General features: G+C 38.4%; 1 protein-coding gene across 3 annotated transcripts in view; it reads left to right on the top strand.

Annotated features, from left to right (window-relative positions):
* Nucleotides 1–662: 662 nt before the first annotated feature.
* The window catches only part of HSPA4L (heat shock protein family A (Hsp70) member 4 like), a 56,664-nt gene continuing 40,338 nt past the window's right edge, over nucleotides 663–16,988 (top strand). The window contains exons 1-4 of one of the 3 annotated variants that reach the window (XM_086704251.1): nucleotides 663–976; nucleotides 2,212–2,409; nucleotides 14,997–15,054; nucleotides 16,776–16,916. In XM_086704251.1, the coding sequence (XP_086560377.1) occupies nucleotides 678–976; nucleotides 2,212–2,409; nucleotides 14,997–15,054; nucleotides 16,776–16,916 (696 nt within the window). In that variant the 5' untranslated portion in view covers nucleotides 663–677. Of the gene's footprint in view, nucleotides 977–1,471; nucleotides 1,552–1,899; nucleotides 2,050–2,211; nucleotides 2,410–14,996; nucleotides 15,055–16,775; nucleotides 16,917–16,988 lie in introns of those variants that run through there. The other 2 variants (XM_086704252.1, XM_025921340.2) reach the window with 2 other exon arrangements.

Genomic DNA, 16,988 nt, shown 5'->3' with positions numbered 1-16,988 from the left:
ATCATAAAAAAACAACATAGTAGGTGTATTTGTCTTTAACAGATTTTGAACCTTGAGTGTTAAGTCATTTGGCAAGGTCCTACCACTATAAATTAGGTGAGCCTGGGACTACAATCCAAGTCTATGTGACCCCAAAGCTTGTCATGCTTTTAGCCACTAGGTATTATGATTTCCTCCCAGTAATAGTAAAGAATGCGATGATAACCCCTTGCTCCTGACGTCAACTGTTTCTTTTTAATATTTTAAATGTTCTTTAATAGAAATAGAAAAATCATTCCCACATCCTCAAGTTTTACAGACAGCATAGATAAATGGTCCTACGGGAGTTTCAGGATAAATCTGGAATAAATCTAGACGGTGGTAGGCTCAAAAGGATGATGGCAGAAGAAGCAACAGAGGAGGAAAGGTAGAAGCCATGAGACGCCCAGTACGGCTGGGGGCCCAGGGTTCTTTTGGGGGCGGCAGTACCGAATCCCTAATCTGCTCCCACACTGCCTACTGGGAGGCCGCTCCACCCAGTTTGGTAGCGTAGAAGAAGACCGAGGACAGCGTCAACTGGGAGCTACACATTCTCCTGTGTGCTTGTGAAATGGGAGAAAGATGTGACTCCTTAATATAAAAAGACTGGTTTCAAAACAGTACCATACATTCCAGTTTCCTTAGTATTCCCGTTGAAAATGGACTTCATGTTCCTCTTAGCAACAGCAGCTGGAGCTATATTCACAGTTGCTGCTGCTGCAGTCGCAGCATTGATAGTAGTAAAAAGTGTAAGTTCTTTAAAGAAGAGAACAAGTAGGAACAAGAAGAGTATTAAAATATCTGGTAAAAAATCCTATTTCAAGAAGGAAACAAATAGGAAACAAGAAACATACAAAGAATTGGGTGAAAAGGAACAGGGAACCCACGAGGAACTGAACAAGAAGGAACAGGAAACCCACAAAAAACTGAACAAGAAGGAACAGGACAGTAAAACTCTGTAAGTGTCAAGTATAACTTGATTAATTTTCAGATAGACAAAAGATGCAGATCAAATGAAGGCAAGCAGCTGGACCACACTAGGCTCTTTTTCTGCGGACCAAAGGGCAGAGTATGGAGGGAAGGCACAAGTTTGCCTGGTGTCATAGTGACACACAGCCGTAAGGTCACTTTCCTGTAATACTGGTTTTCAGAGGTGAGGGTTAGTGGAGGAGACCGCATCTTTATGATAGTGTAAAGAAGCTACATGAAGGGAAAGTTGTCAGTGCGCTCTTGTTTCTTGGCCTAAGTTTGTTCTTTGGCATTGCAGGCCCTGGTAAGCAAAAATAAAACCCTAAAATTTGTTCAGCTGCTTTCACACAAGAAACTACAGCTAGTGAAATGAAAAGGACTCCTTTCTCCCCCGCCCCCTGAACGGCAGCGCCCCCGGAGGCAGGTGAGACGAGGAGGCCGCCGTGCGGCACAATGGGCGCCACCTCACAGAGCCAGGCGCGGCGCGCGGCAGGACCTCGCGGCCAGACTGCGAGCGCAGTGGGCTGGAGACACATGGGCCCCACGGGGCGGCAAGGCCGACGGGTGGGTGCTCTGGCTGTGGGTAGCCCTTCTATGGGAAAGACAGAGGAGGCGGCGCCAGGCCAGCGCCTTCCGGCCTTTGCTACCGACTTCGGGCAAGCCTGGGCATTATCCAGCCACTGTAATTAGGCGTGCCCCTAGTTGCCAAAACAACCCAAAAGGGGTGCTTCAAAACACACCGGCAAAGCGCGGGGCCGGGAGACTGCCTCTTACCTAGCCCACCCGCAGTGCTCCCAGCTGCCGCGCGATGGCGAGCAAACTGCCTTCGCTTCCCCTCCTCTCCTCCCTGATCCTCCCCGATCCTACCCGCTCCGCCTTCTCCCTCCCACCCCCGGCTGCCTCAGCCGCCTCCATTTTCCAGATCTTTCTCGAACCCGCAGCTCCTCGGGCAGCCGTTGCCCGAGTACTGACGGAAGGGGCCGAAGTCTAGGCGGGGAGCAGCCTCGGGCGCGGAGAGGAGACTCGCGCACCTCCCTGGCTGTCGAGCGCGCAGGCGCAGACGTATGTAACTGCCGGTTGGAGGCGGCCGAACCGCAGTGGAGAGAGATCTAGGCGGCGGAGGCAGCGGCCAGGGAGGCCTTCATCTCCGCCGCTGCTGCCCGACGCACTGTCCTAGATTTAATGCGTAGCGACTTCGGGTTGTTTTTCCTTTGCTTCTCTTAGGAGTCCCAATTCCTTGAGCAAGAGCTCAGAAGAGGACGCTGTTCCCGCACAAGAGGCTTCAGCACAAGCACCCCGACGATTAGGAGGCGGGATGTCTGTGGTTGGCATTGACCTCGGCTTTCTCAACTGCTACATCGCTGTAGCAAGGAGTGGCGGCATCGAGACCATCGCCAATGAGTACAGCGACAGGTGTACCCCGTAAGTGTCTTGGCTTGATCATAACCCCAACCCTAACAAACGTTTACTCCAGACCCTACGACGTGGTCCTGCCTGCTGGTTTCTTCTGATGCGCGCCGAACCTTGTGATGACAGGTGCAGCCCATCAACTGCAATCTCTAGAGACCGCAGGTTGGCGGGCCCAGGTGGGAGTCGGACTGCAAACCTGCTTTTTCTTCAAGGACAAGGGTCTTAACTCGCATAGTTCTCGAATCACCATTCTGTAACCACACACGCCCCCATTACCCCTTCCCCGCCTCTGTTCCCCAGGCCTGCTTAGTTTTGGGGGGTTGGTGCGGAACCATCTCGATATCCTGAACGAATTTCTGAAAAGATGTCTGGTTACCTTTAGTGGGGTTTGCCTGAGATTATCGGCTGCGGGCGGGCAATTCCCATTAGCTGAGTAAAGAATTCTTCGTTCATTCTGCCCTTTCTCCTTTCCCCGTGTCTTTCTGCGTGACAGCTTTCAGAAAAGTAAGAAATAAAAACTTAGACTGCACACATCAGAAAGATGAGTTGCAGCGTCATCTGGCATTTATTTATTTATTTATGAGAAGTTGTTAAGGTGTGCGGCGTTTTCCCCCAATGCCCTTGAAAATTCGGGGTAATCGAGCCGATTTCCAGTGGCGTATTGTTAATGATGCATTAATAGCGAGGCAGTGAGGGATGGGAGTTGTTGGTCTCCTGTGTTGGTAATGTTAGTCTGTTAATGGAAAGCGGTGCAGCTAGAACCTATCAAAAGCGTATTTGTGCAGAATGAATCGTAGAAGGATCAGGAGGCTGTCCTGTATAAACAAGACTGTGGAGTGATTCTTTTATGAACAGTTGATGAAAGATTTAGGAGTGGCATTATGTCACGGAAACATGTTTCCACATGTTCCATTGTTTCTCTCTTCTGCGAAGTTTGTTGGCAAAGGATAATTAGACAAAGAATAATTAAGACAGGAATATGAAGAACTAGCCTTTTATTGTTGGCTCCTGTTTCCCGTAGTTTTATGAACAAACCAACTGTTCATATCTTACTTTCTGTGGAAAAGTAAACATTAATTAGACTCTCCAAAATGTAATATTTATGTAAATATAAGACTAATCTTAAGATCAGTGTTAAACTAACCCTTTAAAATGATAAAATTACTATACTTTTATGAATAATTAAAAAATGTCAAGGAGATGTTGAAGAGTAGCTTACTTGAAGCAGTGTGTGCTTTGGTTTCTTTCAAGAATATTCCAAAGGGTTTTATACCATCTTATTCTAGATACATTTATTATATTCTGTGCATGTACATCCATGTAAAATTTGCATGTTTAAATTCTCAAATATGAGCATTTGAGCAATGAGCAATGCTTGCTTCATTTTACATCTTTTTCCAACCTTTATGCACAATGAGAGGCTGAGGCAGTAATTGTGAACTCATTTATGACTTCATGTCTGCCAGATCTTGTTTAGCACCACAACAGATACAGGCTGCCAGAAAAGAACCAGTAAATTCCACTGTCCTCTTTCAGCAGAGTAGAGGTTTAATGGGGACAGTCTCTGGCTTCAGGGACTTAGCCCGTGGAAAAAAAGTGACGGGTAGGATGAACATTCCCCTAATCCTTAAAGCCTTATCCTAAAAGATCAGAAACTGGAACTGTAAGACGTACTGTATTTCCGGGTTCAGATGTCTTAGTAGTGAGTCCATGACCCTCTAAAGAACCTGGCCAGACTTAACAGACAGGGTGTTCTTTAAAAATTAGGGTGCTCATTTTCATGTTCTAGAAGTCTGTTTACTACTATTCTTAAGCACATTGGCTAATTCTGTGTGGCTGAGATTTAATATGATATTTCTGATCTGTGTGTAAGAGCCACTACTAATATCTAGAATGAACCAAATCCAAATGAGAATATCGGAAGTTTTGTATTCTTAGCTTGCATCAGCAACTCTGTCCTTCTTTTTCATGGCTGTGTACTGTTATTCAGGATCTTTTGTTGCTGAACTAATACATCACTGTAGTTTGTTTTTACACTGTATTTACTGTGGAGCTTAAATTATTGAGTGAAAACATAGCTTTTCCAGATACCTGGACCTTTATTTATTGAATACTTATCTTGCAAAAAGCATAGCTATTAGATAACCTGTAACTTTTCTGAAACGCTACAGTATTTAATGATACATATAAACTAGCTCTTCAAAAACTTTTTTTTCTATATTCCAGTTGCTGACACCAAGGTAGTGACACATAGGTATTTCCAGAAAGAGGAAAGGAAAGAATTTCTTGCAGAAAGAAGAAGGAAGTGTTCCATTTAAGTTAGTTGGTTTTGGCATTTATACTTTTTTACGTTCGTTTCATTAACAGACTTGATTATGTATGTATACATGGGAAGCTCCCGTGTATAAACCAAGAAGGACGGTTTAATGGAAAAGATAATTAAGTTTTGGCCTACAATTAAGGGACCAAGAACAAGTAATGTAACCTGTTCTTCAGATTCCCCTTCTGTAAAGGTGGAATGCTTGTACTCGCTGCTCTTCTCCTCTTGTGCATAAACTGAAGAGGGAGAAGGAAATTAACATGCATAAGTTAGAGGAAAAAATTAATTTCAGAACATTTTCTTATTTAAAACAAGTACACATAATAGTACATGTTCATTGTAGATATACAGGCACATTATGGGGCGCCTGGGTGGCTCAGTCGGTTAAGCTTTCGACTTCTGCTTAGGTCATGATTTCACAGTCCATGGGTTTGAGCCCCACATTGGGCTCTGTGCTGACAGCTCAGAGCCTGGAGCCTGCTTTGTTTTCTGTGTCTCCCCTCTCTGCCCCTGCCCTGCTCGCACTCTGTCTCTCAAAAATAAATAAACATTAAAAAAAAATTAAAAAATAAAAGAAGTATAGGCACATTAAAAGACGAAAGTAAGAATTGTAATTCCTCCATCCAGAAATAAAACTTAGAGTATTTTCTCTGTGTTTCAAGGGTAGATTATACTTTATAGCCTGTTGGGTAACCTCTTTCTATGTAAAACATATTTCTATACCATTAGTTTCAGTGTTTGTATAATCATTTCTTTAATCCATCCCTTTTTGGACATTGAGGACATTTTTTAATAAGCCATACTGCAGTAGCTATTTTGGAACTAAATTTTTTAACCTTTAATTCCTTCAGATTCTTAGAAGTAGGATTACTGAGTATGCACATTTTTAGATAAGTTTGTATTATTCAATTAAGCATATAGATGTGGGGATTGGAATTTCTATCCCAGGCTTAATTATATCAAAGTGATTAGTTTCTTACAGGGGAAAAGAAAACTGCAGCCAAGAATCTTCATTCACTATTAGATTAAAGCACGTAATCAGCTAAAACACGCTGCCTTTGTTGATAATAGTGATTGCCATGTGCCAAGCATTGGGCTTCCATTGTTATACATGCTACATCAATTCTTTGAGTTTGGTAATACTAGCTTTTTTTTTTTTTTTTTTTCCCTCCTTCATAAGAAGCCTAAAGCAAACTTAAATGTTTTGCCAAGAACTTGTAAGCAATGGAATGGATTCAGTTTCAGGCCTCTTTGACCCCAGAACCTCAGTGTCCTCCATTATCCATTGGCATAAGGATTGTATATCCATATTAACATAATGAGGAATAACGAGCACATTATTTGGCTGAGAAGCATCTTTGCTCTAATATCAATAAATTCATCAATTTTTGGCTAGTTTCTAAGAAATACTGTTTTAAAATGCTTTAATAGGCTTTTAAGTTATTTTAAGAACATGTAAAAAATCTTATTTCGTTTAAAAAATTCATAAAATTATACAACACAAAATATGTTAGTACAAGCATATGGGGGAAAGCAGTACGGAAGACAATAAACTACAAACAATGCATATTTCTTGTGAGTAGAATTAAGGAAAATGTGCTTTTAATACATAGACTTTAATGTTTTGAATTTTTATGAACCTATTTTACAATAAGGAAAAGTGAAACTATTTCAAGAGATTTTTGTTAAGTGTAGTTTATATAATAAATTCTATATGATCAGAGTTCGTATTTTGTTTTTTGGTTTTCTGTCTTCCTTTTTCCCTATTTCCCTTTATCAGTGTATGAATAATCCGAAAATGTAGCAATATGTTACTTATATGTTACATTGAGGCGTCCTTTTCAATGTACACACGTAGAAATCATTTACTTTGGGGTATTAAAAATAAACAGTTTTATACGTAGGAAATGCCAAACTCCAGAGGTTAATGGTAGATAGTTGGGTAGGAGGACTTTTTATGATGATAGCAGTTGTTGGGGATTGGGAGGGAGGGGAGGCTTTTACATTTTATTTAAATACTCTTTGTACCATATGAATTGGCTTTGTATGTTTTACTATGAGCTTATGTTAACTTTGATTAAAAATATTTTTTTTTTTTTTTAAATTTTTTTTCAACGTTTATTTATTTTTGGGACAGAGAGAGACAGAGCATGAACGGGGGAGGGGCAGAGAGAGAGGGAGACACAGAATCGGAAACAGGCTCCAGGCTCTGAGCCATCAGCCCAGAGCCTGACGCGGGGCTCGAACCCACGGACCGCGAGATCGTGACCTGGCTGAAGTCGGACGCTTAACTGACTGCGCCACCCAGGCGCCCCTGATTAAAAATATTTTAAATGCAAACCAGAAAGTAAATTTCCTTTGTCTTTTCCCAACCACCTAGTAAACTTCAGTGTGTACGTTTCTAGGTTTATTACAAATGTATGAATATGCATACATAACTGGGATGTTTTTCTATTTGTTTTTAACAAAAGTAGAATTACATAATATTTTGCAACATTTTTTTCAGAATATAGTGTGGACATCTCAAACTTGTGCATTTGGGTCTAATTTACCTCATTTAAAAAAATTTTTATAAGAAAGTTCTTATTAAATTTCCAGTTAATGTACAGTGTAATATTAGTTTCAGGTGTACAATTCAGTGATTCAGCACTTCCATGCAACACCCAGCACTCATCACAACTCTTAATCCCCATCATCTATTTAATCCATCCCCCCACCCACCTCCCCTCTGGTAACCCATCGGTTTCTTCTTTGTAGTTAAGAATCTGTTTCTTGGTTTGCCTCTTTTTTTTCTCTTATGCTCATTTGTTTTGTTTCTTAAATTCCACATATGAGTGAAATCATAACGGTATTTGTCTTTATCTGACTGACTTGCTTAACATAATACTCTCTAGCTCCTTTGGGTAAATACCTGCTAGTGCAGTTGTGGGTCATAGGGAAGTTCTATTTTTAACTTTTTGAAGAACCTCCATACTGTTTTTCAGAGTGGCTGCACCAGTTTGCATTCCCACCAACAATGCAAGAGGGGTCCCCTTTCTCCACATCCCCTCCAACACCTATTGTTTCTTGTGTTGTTGATTTTAGCTATTCTGACCTAATTTATTTAAATGGCTATACAGCATTCCATTGATGCACTACATTAGTGGACATTTCAAATTGTTATTTTGGTGTTGACAAAAACAAAAATTCAATGAATACCTTGCCTTTTTTGTTTTTAACTGTGCTGAGAGAAGTGGAAAGGCAGATGGCTCATACATTAGCATGGCCAAAGCTAGGACTGTAAAATTTTTTACTATGAATATTTTCTATGATAAAATGAGTCTCTAGTTATTGCCTTGAATTTGTGGGTGAGAAATTCTGAAAAGTTTCTAGAAGGCAAGGAATGATAAGTACAAATTACATATTATCTATTGTGAGTTTAAGGTGTTTAACATGCTATTGGTAGTCTTTAGTATGTATGTGGTCACTACAATACAGATTAATCAGCATAGCTGTGTTCTGATAAAGCTTTGTTTACAAAAACAGGTGGCAAATGATAATTTGCAAATCCCTTGTCTAGGCATTCGTAATTGAAAGAACTTTAAAATTATTGTGCATTGCTATTTAGAATTTGACCTGTTGAATTTTAAGATAATCAGCTTTTCAGTTAAATATATCTTATTTAATATGACTAATTAGCTTTTTAAATATGTCTTCCTATGTATAGTTGACCTGTGAACAATATGGGTTTGAACTGTGCACGTCCCCACTTAATGTGGACTTTTTTTGACAAATACAGTACACTACCATGAATATATTTTTTCTTTCCTATAATTTTCTTAATATTTCTTTTTCTCTAGATTAATGTAAGAATACAGTGTTTAATACATATAACACACAATATGTGTTAATCAGTTGTTACCACTAAGGCAGTAGGTTATTAGTAGTTAAGTGGGGAGTCAAAAATTATACATGGATTTTCAACTGTGCAGTGATTCAGCACCCCTAACTCCCTCATTGTTCAAGAGTCAACTGTAAGTGTTCATGTGATTTCTGTTAATAGTTTCAAGTTGTGAACCAATTTATTTATGAACTAGGCACATATACTAGAAGCATTTGGAATTAAATTTTTATTTTTTATATGTTAAAAATTTTTTATCCGTTGACCATATTGAAAGACTGGAAAGTTTTTGTTATTACTAAATCATATATGCCTAGGAGTCTTATTTTTCTAAGTAGCAAGCTAGAAAGCAAATGGCAACCATAAGTTCTTTTGAGAACATTCCTCCCCCACTTCCTTCTAGGGCAGTTTTTTTTTCCAGATAGTTAACCTTGGGAAATAATAACCAGATGTTTTCTTTACAGCAAAACTTCTCAGATCTGTTAATTTGTTTATAGGCATTGAAACATTCCAAGGAAAGAATGTTTTCCTCAATTTATTTGAACCTCCAAGGAATTATATTCCACAGAACAGTATTTGGAAAATGATGCTATAAAGCAGTGGTTCTCAGTTGGAGATTTTGCCTCTTAGGGTACATCTGACAATATCTAAAGATGCATTTTTGGTTGTCTGTCTGGGAGTGAGGAGTTGGGGGATAGGGGAAGGGTGCTACTGCCATCTCAGGAGCCCCTGATTTAAACCAGTTGATTGCCCTCTCATATCATCATTAATTCAGCCATTGTTTTCTTAGCATGTGCTTGATAATAATTGTGATCTTAGGGAAATTGGCAAGGGAAAGCTGAAAATTTTTTAAATAGGGCTATTTTTTAAATCAAAGTGGTAAAATCAAGAGGCTTTGAATTCTTAGTGGAGATTGACAAAGAAGTAAACAAATTTAAAGAGTATGGACCTCTTAGGTGAGAATGAGAAGTCTCATAGTCTGTTGACAGTATGTGTTTTCTCCAACCTGATTGGTTTGGGCCTTATAAAAATAGACTTTATAAGAGAGAAAGAAAGTTAATCTTTAGTTTTAAGGGAAGATACAAATACAGCTTTCTTAAAGTAACACCTGTCATTTGGTTTTTATACCCCTCCTTTGTTGAAAGTGACATAGGACACTTAGTGACATAGGATATTTAGACATTGTTTGTTTAGAATTTTTGGCATTCTCTGAGAATCTGGGACTACCGCTAGGGTGGCAATATCACATTGGAAATTAAAGATTTAAGGGGCACGGTGCCTGGGTGGCTCAGTCAGTTAAGCGTCCGACTTCCCCTCAGGTCATGATCTCACAGTCCAGGAGTTCGAGCCCCTTGTCAGGCTCTGTGCTGACAGCTCCGGAGCCTGGAGCCTGCTTCAGATTCTGTGTCTCCCTCTCTCTGACCCTCCCCCATTCATGCTCTGTTTCTCTCTGTCTCAAAAATAAACAAACATTAAAAAAAATAAATTAAAAAAAATAAAGATTTAAGGGGCATCATAAACCCTGTATTTTTTTGTTTGATTTTAGGTATAAAATGGAATTTCTAAAGAGTTGAAATAAACCATAGAAAGTATAATATAAATAAATTATTGCGGTATACATTTGGGTAAACTATTGAATATTAAACTCTTGAAACTACTTTATAAAAACACTTATGTAGGCTGAAGTGTGGTATAATGTGTTTATTTCCCTTGGTGTTAGTAAAGTCAGGTAAAAGTTTTGAGAGATACTAGGTATTTTTATTTTTCTGAAAATATTTAGCAAGTATTTGTTTAATGATTGCATTCAAAAATCTTTTTGAAAGAAATTGAAGGAATTTGAAGCCTTTGAGCTATGTGAGGAAGGTTTTCTGCATATGGTAACTGGGTATTTTCAAGCTATAACATTAAATTGTTTCAACTTTAAAGTTGTCTTTTTTTTAATTTTTTTTTTTTTTTCAACATTTATTTATTTTTGGGACAGAGAGAGACAGAGCATGAACGGGGGAGGGGCAGAGAGAGAGGGAGACACAGAATCGGAAACAGGCTCCAGGCTCTGAGCCATCAGCCCAGAGCCCGACGCGGGGCTCGAACTCACGGACCGCGAGATCGTGACCTGGCTGAAGTCGGACGCTTAACCGACTGCGCCACCCAGGCGCCCCTAAAGTTGTCTTTTAACTTCAGAGAATAATAATGGAAACTCACTGTTCAGTTTTTCTGTGAAGTGGTATGTGTGCAGCATAGTTCAAAGAATCTAGCACTTACTAAATTATAGTTGAATCAATGTTATTTGACACTAGTGTTCTAACAGAAGGTAAGTTCTTAAAAATCAACTGAATAAGATTTTTCGTACACTCAAGTGATGGTAGCCTAGTATTGAAAAATTTTAAATGTTCATAAGTGTGTCCAAATAATGGAATTGAGAGAAAGACAGATTATAATAAAGTAGTCTAAGAGATGGCAAATCCATATTTTCTCTGATGAACTGAAGGATGGAATGCCAACCATCCACATAGATAACCATATTGGGTATGCAAAATCTCTTCTGTTGGGGACTATGTTGAACTGAATTATTTGGAAGATGATTTGCTTGGATGTCTCAAATGTACCTCAATCTCAGTATATCCAAATTAGCACTCGTGATGGTCCATCCTCAAACCTGTTCTTCTCACAGTGTTTTCTGGCTCATTAAATGGCACCCTCTGGGGGCACCTGGGTGGCTGAGTCAGTTGGGCATCCACAACTTTGGCTCAGGTCATGATCTCGCAGTTTGTGAGTTCGAGCCCCGTGTCAGGTTCTGTGCTGATGGCTCAGAGGCTGGAGCCTGTTTTGGATTTTGTGTCTCCCTCTCTTTCTGCCCCTTCCTCGCTTGCATTCTCTCTCTCTCTCTCTCTCTCTCTCTCTCTCTCTCTCTCAAAAATAACATTAAAAAAAAATTTTTTTTTTTTAAATGGCACCACTCTCTACCCTCGTATCCAAATGAGAAACCTAGACATTAGTCTTGATACTTGCCTCTTCAGAGCTCTTACCTGTTTTGGCACTGTTCAGTAAAAATGTTAGCCACATGCATAAATGTTCTAGTAGTTACATTAAAAAGATAACAGGTGAAATTAATTTTAATATATTTGATTTAATTCTATATATCCAGAGTCTTATTTCCGTATTTTAAAATCAATGAGATATTTTATATTCCTTTTTATTTTTTTTAATTTTTTTTTTTTTAATGTTTGTTTATTTTTGAGACAGAGACAGAGCGTGAACAGGGTAGGGGCAGAGAGAGAGGGAGACAAAGAACTTGAAACAGGCTCCAGGCTCTGAGCTGTCAGCACAGAGCCTGACACGGAGCTAGAACCCACGAACTGTGAGATCATGACCTGAGCCGAAGTCGGATGCTTAACCGACTGAGCCAGCCAGGTGCCCCTATATTCCTTTTTAAATATTACATCTTCAAAGTCCAGAGTATGTTTTCGCACCTAAAATAAGTACATTTCAAATCATACCAGTCACATCACATGTGACTGGTGGCTACCATATTGGACAGTGAAGATACAGTCTGTCACCAAGTCCTTTGAGTTTTACCTCCTAAGTATTTTTTAATTCCTTCTCCCCCTGTCTCAACTGCCATCACCCTGAATAAAGATTACTGGTAACTTCTAGCCTTTGTCCCATCAGGTCACACTGTGGCCAAAATGATCTCTGCCAAATCTCCTTTACTTCCACCCCCTTATCATTTACTCTTCCTCTAAATCTCATCATTTCCTTGGGTAAGCCTTTCCTGATCCTCCTCCTCTAGGTCAATTCTGTTACCTACTGTTTTTTTGTTTTTTAAGTTTGTTCATTTATTTTGAGAGAGACAGAGACAGTGCTAGCAGAGGGAGGGAGAGAGGGAGAGAGGGAGAGGGAGAATCCCAAGCAGGCTCTGCACTGTTAGCACAGAGCCTGATGCAGAGCTCAAACTCACAAACCTCGAGATCACGACCTGAGCCTAAACTAAGAGTTAGACATTTAACCAACTGAGCCAGACAGGCACCCCTGTTATGTACTCTTATAGCACTATGTATACCTTCTGTTGTAGCACCTAGTTTACTTTCATTTGTGAGTCTATAGCACTTGTAAGTTCCAAGAGCCAAAACCACGATTTTTCCCCCTCTAACAAGAGTGCCAGGCATAATTACTCAACCAGAATCTGTTAAATTAACTAAATGAACTTAACTGCCCTCCTTTAAAATGCAGTAGTCCCCAATATAACAGTGTATTGTTCAACCCTTAAACACTGTACTGGGGGGCGCCTGGCTGGCTCAGTCGGTTAAGCATCTGACTTCGGCTCAGGTCATGATCTCACAGTTCGTGGGTTTGAGCCCCATGTTGGGCTCTGTTCTGACAGCTCATAGCCTGGAGCCTGCTTTGGATTCTGTGTCTCCTTGTGTTTCTGTCCTTCCGCTGCTTATACTCTCTGTCTGTCTCAAAAATAAATGTTTAAAAAAACAATTTTTTGTTCTGGAATTTTTTCCTCTTTTTTTTTTTTTTTTTGTCTTACATATGGGTAAGAAATGTTCTCTTCATTGTTCAGAAGACTTTAATGAGTTCCCTTTACCTACTGAAATAAATTTCAAATTTATAATCTTTCATTTGAGGCCTTGTATAATCTAATCCTGAAAGTGTCTATCACAATGTCAAATGAAACTGCCAAGTTGTATTCCCCCTAGTCTCTAAATACGCATTACCCTTAGGAGCCATCTTTCTATTCATTCAATAAGTGTCTTTAGTATATTGCCAGATAATGATCAAAGCCAGTACTATACAGTAGAACTTTGTATTCTACTGTATATCTTTTTTGTTCTGTGTGTATTCTGTTCTCTGTATACCCACCGGCCACTTATACCTGTTAAGCCCTTGAAAGTTCGCTGTTGAGCACTTGAAATGTGAATAATGTTGAGGAACTGAATTTTTTATTTTGGTTAAACTTTACTAGCCACACATATAGCTAATGGCTGCCATATTGTATAGTGGAGATCAAGGGAATGGGGCACGCATTATCTGCCCTCATGGAGTTCATGCCCTATCATGTGGCGATATAGTCAGTAAATAAATTGTATCAGATGGTGATACATTTTGCAGGAAAATAAAATTGGGTAAACAGAGGAGATGTATATGTTTGGGAGGAGCAGAAAATGTTATTTATAGAAGATAGGAAAGATGTTAATTATAAGCTGATGTTTGAGCAGAGACCTGAAAAAAGTGAGAGTGAGTGCAAGCCATATGGGTGTATTTAGAAGTGTTCCAGAAATAGAGGACAGCATGTACAAAGGACCTGAGGAAGAAGTGTGCTTGCCCTATTCTAGAAATAACAAGGAGACCAGTGTACCTAGATTGAAGCTACAGGGTAGAGCAGCCAAGGACCAGACCAGAAAGGACTTTATTGGCTGTTGGGGACACTTAAGCTTTTGCTTGTGAGACAAGACACCATTGGAGGATTTTCAGCAGGGGAATTTCATGACCTTAGTCTTTAAATGGATCACTCTGGTTATCATATTGAGAATAGATGTATACTTACATACCAGAAATGTCCTTTTGAACAAGACAGATGGCTATTAAAATGTTTTGTCTTTCAAATCTTAATTCACAAGTCACCTCTTTTACTTGCTTTTCCTAAGCCTAATCATATAGAAGTAATTATTCTTTTTTGTTAGTGTATCACAGTTCTATATGTTGATTTTTTTCAGTAAACTATAAATTCTCCAGTGGCAGTGATGGTAGCTAGTATGCCCACAATGCTTGTAAATATTTATTGGTTGAGTGAATAATTACCTGTAATTACAACTAAAATCATAGAAACACTTTCTTGAATTTTAACATGAAATAATATTTTGATGAAAATATTGCTCTATATTTGCCTTAGAATTATATCTAAATACAGTAATAAAAAAATAGCAGTGATAGTGTTCAAAGTATTGTCTATATTCATTTAATCCTCACACAACTCTGTGAGTAGGTATTATTATCATCATTATCTTCCAGATGGGAAACGGAGACAAATAATGGTTAGGTAATTTCTACAAGATTATAGAGCCTGGATTTAGATTCATTCAACCTGGCCTTAGTGAACTCAGTTAATTTTTTTAGTAGGTCATAACCAGTAGAATTTGAAAAATAATTTTGGGGGCCAACATAGCATCCCCAGGTATTAGCATTTATTCTGAAAATTCTAACCTTTATTCTGACCACTGTTCCATTACTTATGAAACAAAAATATGCAAAATTCTGATGTTCATTAATGTATTTTTAGAATATACATGATTATGTTAATCCATTTAATTCATTTTTTCATAAGGAGAAGCAGAATAATGGCATATTAATGTAAACCTACACTGAAAATAAACTTTGTGTTTTTCTCCCGTTTAGGGCCTGTATATCTTTGGGATCGAGAACTCGAGCCATTGGAAATGCAGCTAAGAGCCAGGTAAATTGTTAATGTAGATGTTTTGACTTCCAGGAAGAATTAATGGAATCTTGGTAATTAAGCTTCCACTTTATGTAGTTAAGAGTGAAAAAAGAGGAAGGGAAATTGGACAGACCTTGATGTCTTTGTATTTTAATAGATATATTTTGCTTTGGGGGTTGCAAAATATTTCTTAAATTTTATTAAAAAGAAACAAAAGTCTTTTTAGAATTGTGAAGTTAGGATGTTGCTATCCCATGACACCACTTTTTCCCTGTATGGTCACTTTTCTATGAGGTGGTATCCTATCTAGTATATACACTTCAATAAGTAAGTGATGTCTTACTGCAAAAGGAAGGTAGGAAAGATGGAAGAACTAATTTCCAGAGTAACCCAGTGTAGCTACTTTACATGGAATCAGTTTAAGTATTCATATTTCTAGGCTTCTGAAGTGTTTGTAAGTGGAACATTTACTTTTAATATTCCTTATAACAGGTTCATTTTCCTTGGACTTTATTTCCCTAAACCAAAAGCCCTTAACAATTACTTCTTACATTTTAATGTGTACCTAGGTTTTTTCCTCATAAAATAACTTTAATGGGACTTTTTTCCCTCATGACTTTGTAGGAGTAATTAACTCCTTTATCTAGGAATTTCTGCTTAAGATTTTGTCAAGGTTGTCTTCTAATTGGCCTATATATGAAACTGTTTATCTTCTCTTCCACTTTCATACTGTATGTAAACAAATGTTGAGCTTGTTTCAAAATGACTTCTTCACTAAAGTTTACATTTCATATTCTGTTTGATCTTCTAAGTTGTATGATTGATATCAGAGTCTCTGAAGAAAGCAAACTGAAGTTATTCCTGTAAAGAGACCAATGTGGTAATTGAGCATCCCTGTAGCATTTATCTCGTAATTGAAGAGCAAGATCTATTTGGCTTTAACTAAGAGGTCAACAACTGGATCTCAGTAATATTCTATAGTTTGCACTACATGTTCTAGTTAAGAAAAAATTACTTTCCTAAAATATAAGCCATTTACAAATTAAGACACTTTAATTTAGCATCATGCTCCATAAAAGAAGTTTAAATTTACTAGCCTTGGAGCAGTTCTCAACAATGAGAAATTTCACAGAGAAGAAAAGAAAAATGGTGCAATAAGGAACACAGTTTCAATAAAAACACAGTAATGAAAGTGGAAGGAAATAAAAAGTACTAATTCACTTAAAGCAAAAGTGTTGAGGGAAACCATAGAGATGAGTTGTAGATTGATTTTCACTGTATTATTTGAAAACCTTTACACTTTTGTTCTTTCTTTTTTGAAAACATTAATTTTGAGTCTACATTTCTAGGATAGGATAATTTGAGGGGCAATAGTTAAGATGCATACATTCTTTAAAAATTTTATTTTATTTTTGAGAGAGAGAGCATGAGCGGGGAAGAGGGGCAGAGGGAGAGACAGTCTTAAGGAGCCCAATGCAGGGCTCAATTGCAGAACCCTGGGATTGTGACCTGAGCCAAAATCAAGAGAATCCTATGCTCAACCACCTGGGCCATCCAGGCACCCCTAAGGTGCATACATTCTTACTGTATAATTTTACTAGTAGCTGGAAGGCAGATAAATGAATGATTGTGTGTAATTCTAAACTTAAATGTGTAGAATTGGTGGTTTAAAAGTATAGCATAGTGTTCATTTTGCATTCATTAAGTAATTGATAAAGAAAAGTGTTTACTGTCAACAGATAGTCACAAATGTAAGAAATACAATTCATGGCTTCAAAAAGCTTCATGGGCGATCATTTGATGATCCCATTGTGCAAACTGAAAGGATCAGGCTTCCTTATGAGCTGCAGAAGATGCCTAATGGAAGTGCAGGAGTTAAGGTAAGCTTTATATTCCCAGAGTACAAACATTTAAATTTTTTTTTTTTTTCAACATTTATTTATTTTTGGGAC

The sequence above is a fragment of the Puma concolor genome, chromosome B1 (assembly GCF_028749965.1).
Source record: "Puma concolor isolate L17-30 chromosome B1, mPumCon1.1.hap2, whole genome shotgun sequence".
Lineage (NCBI taxonomy): Eukaryota > Metazoa > Chordata > Mammalia > Carnivora > Felidae > Puma > Puma concolor.
The sequence above is the reverse complement of the archived record's forward strand: the minus strand, read 5'-3'. Positions and strand labels throughout refer to the sequence as shown.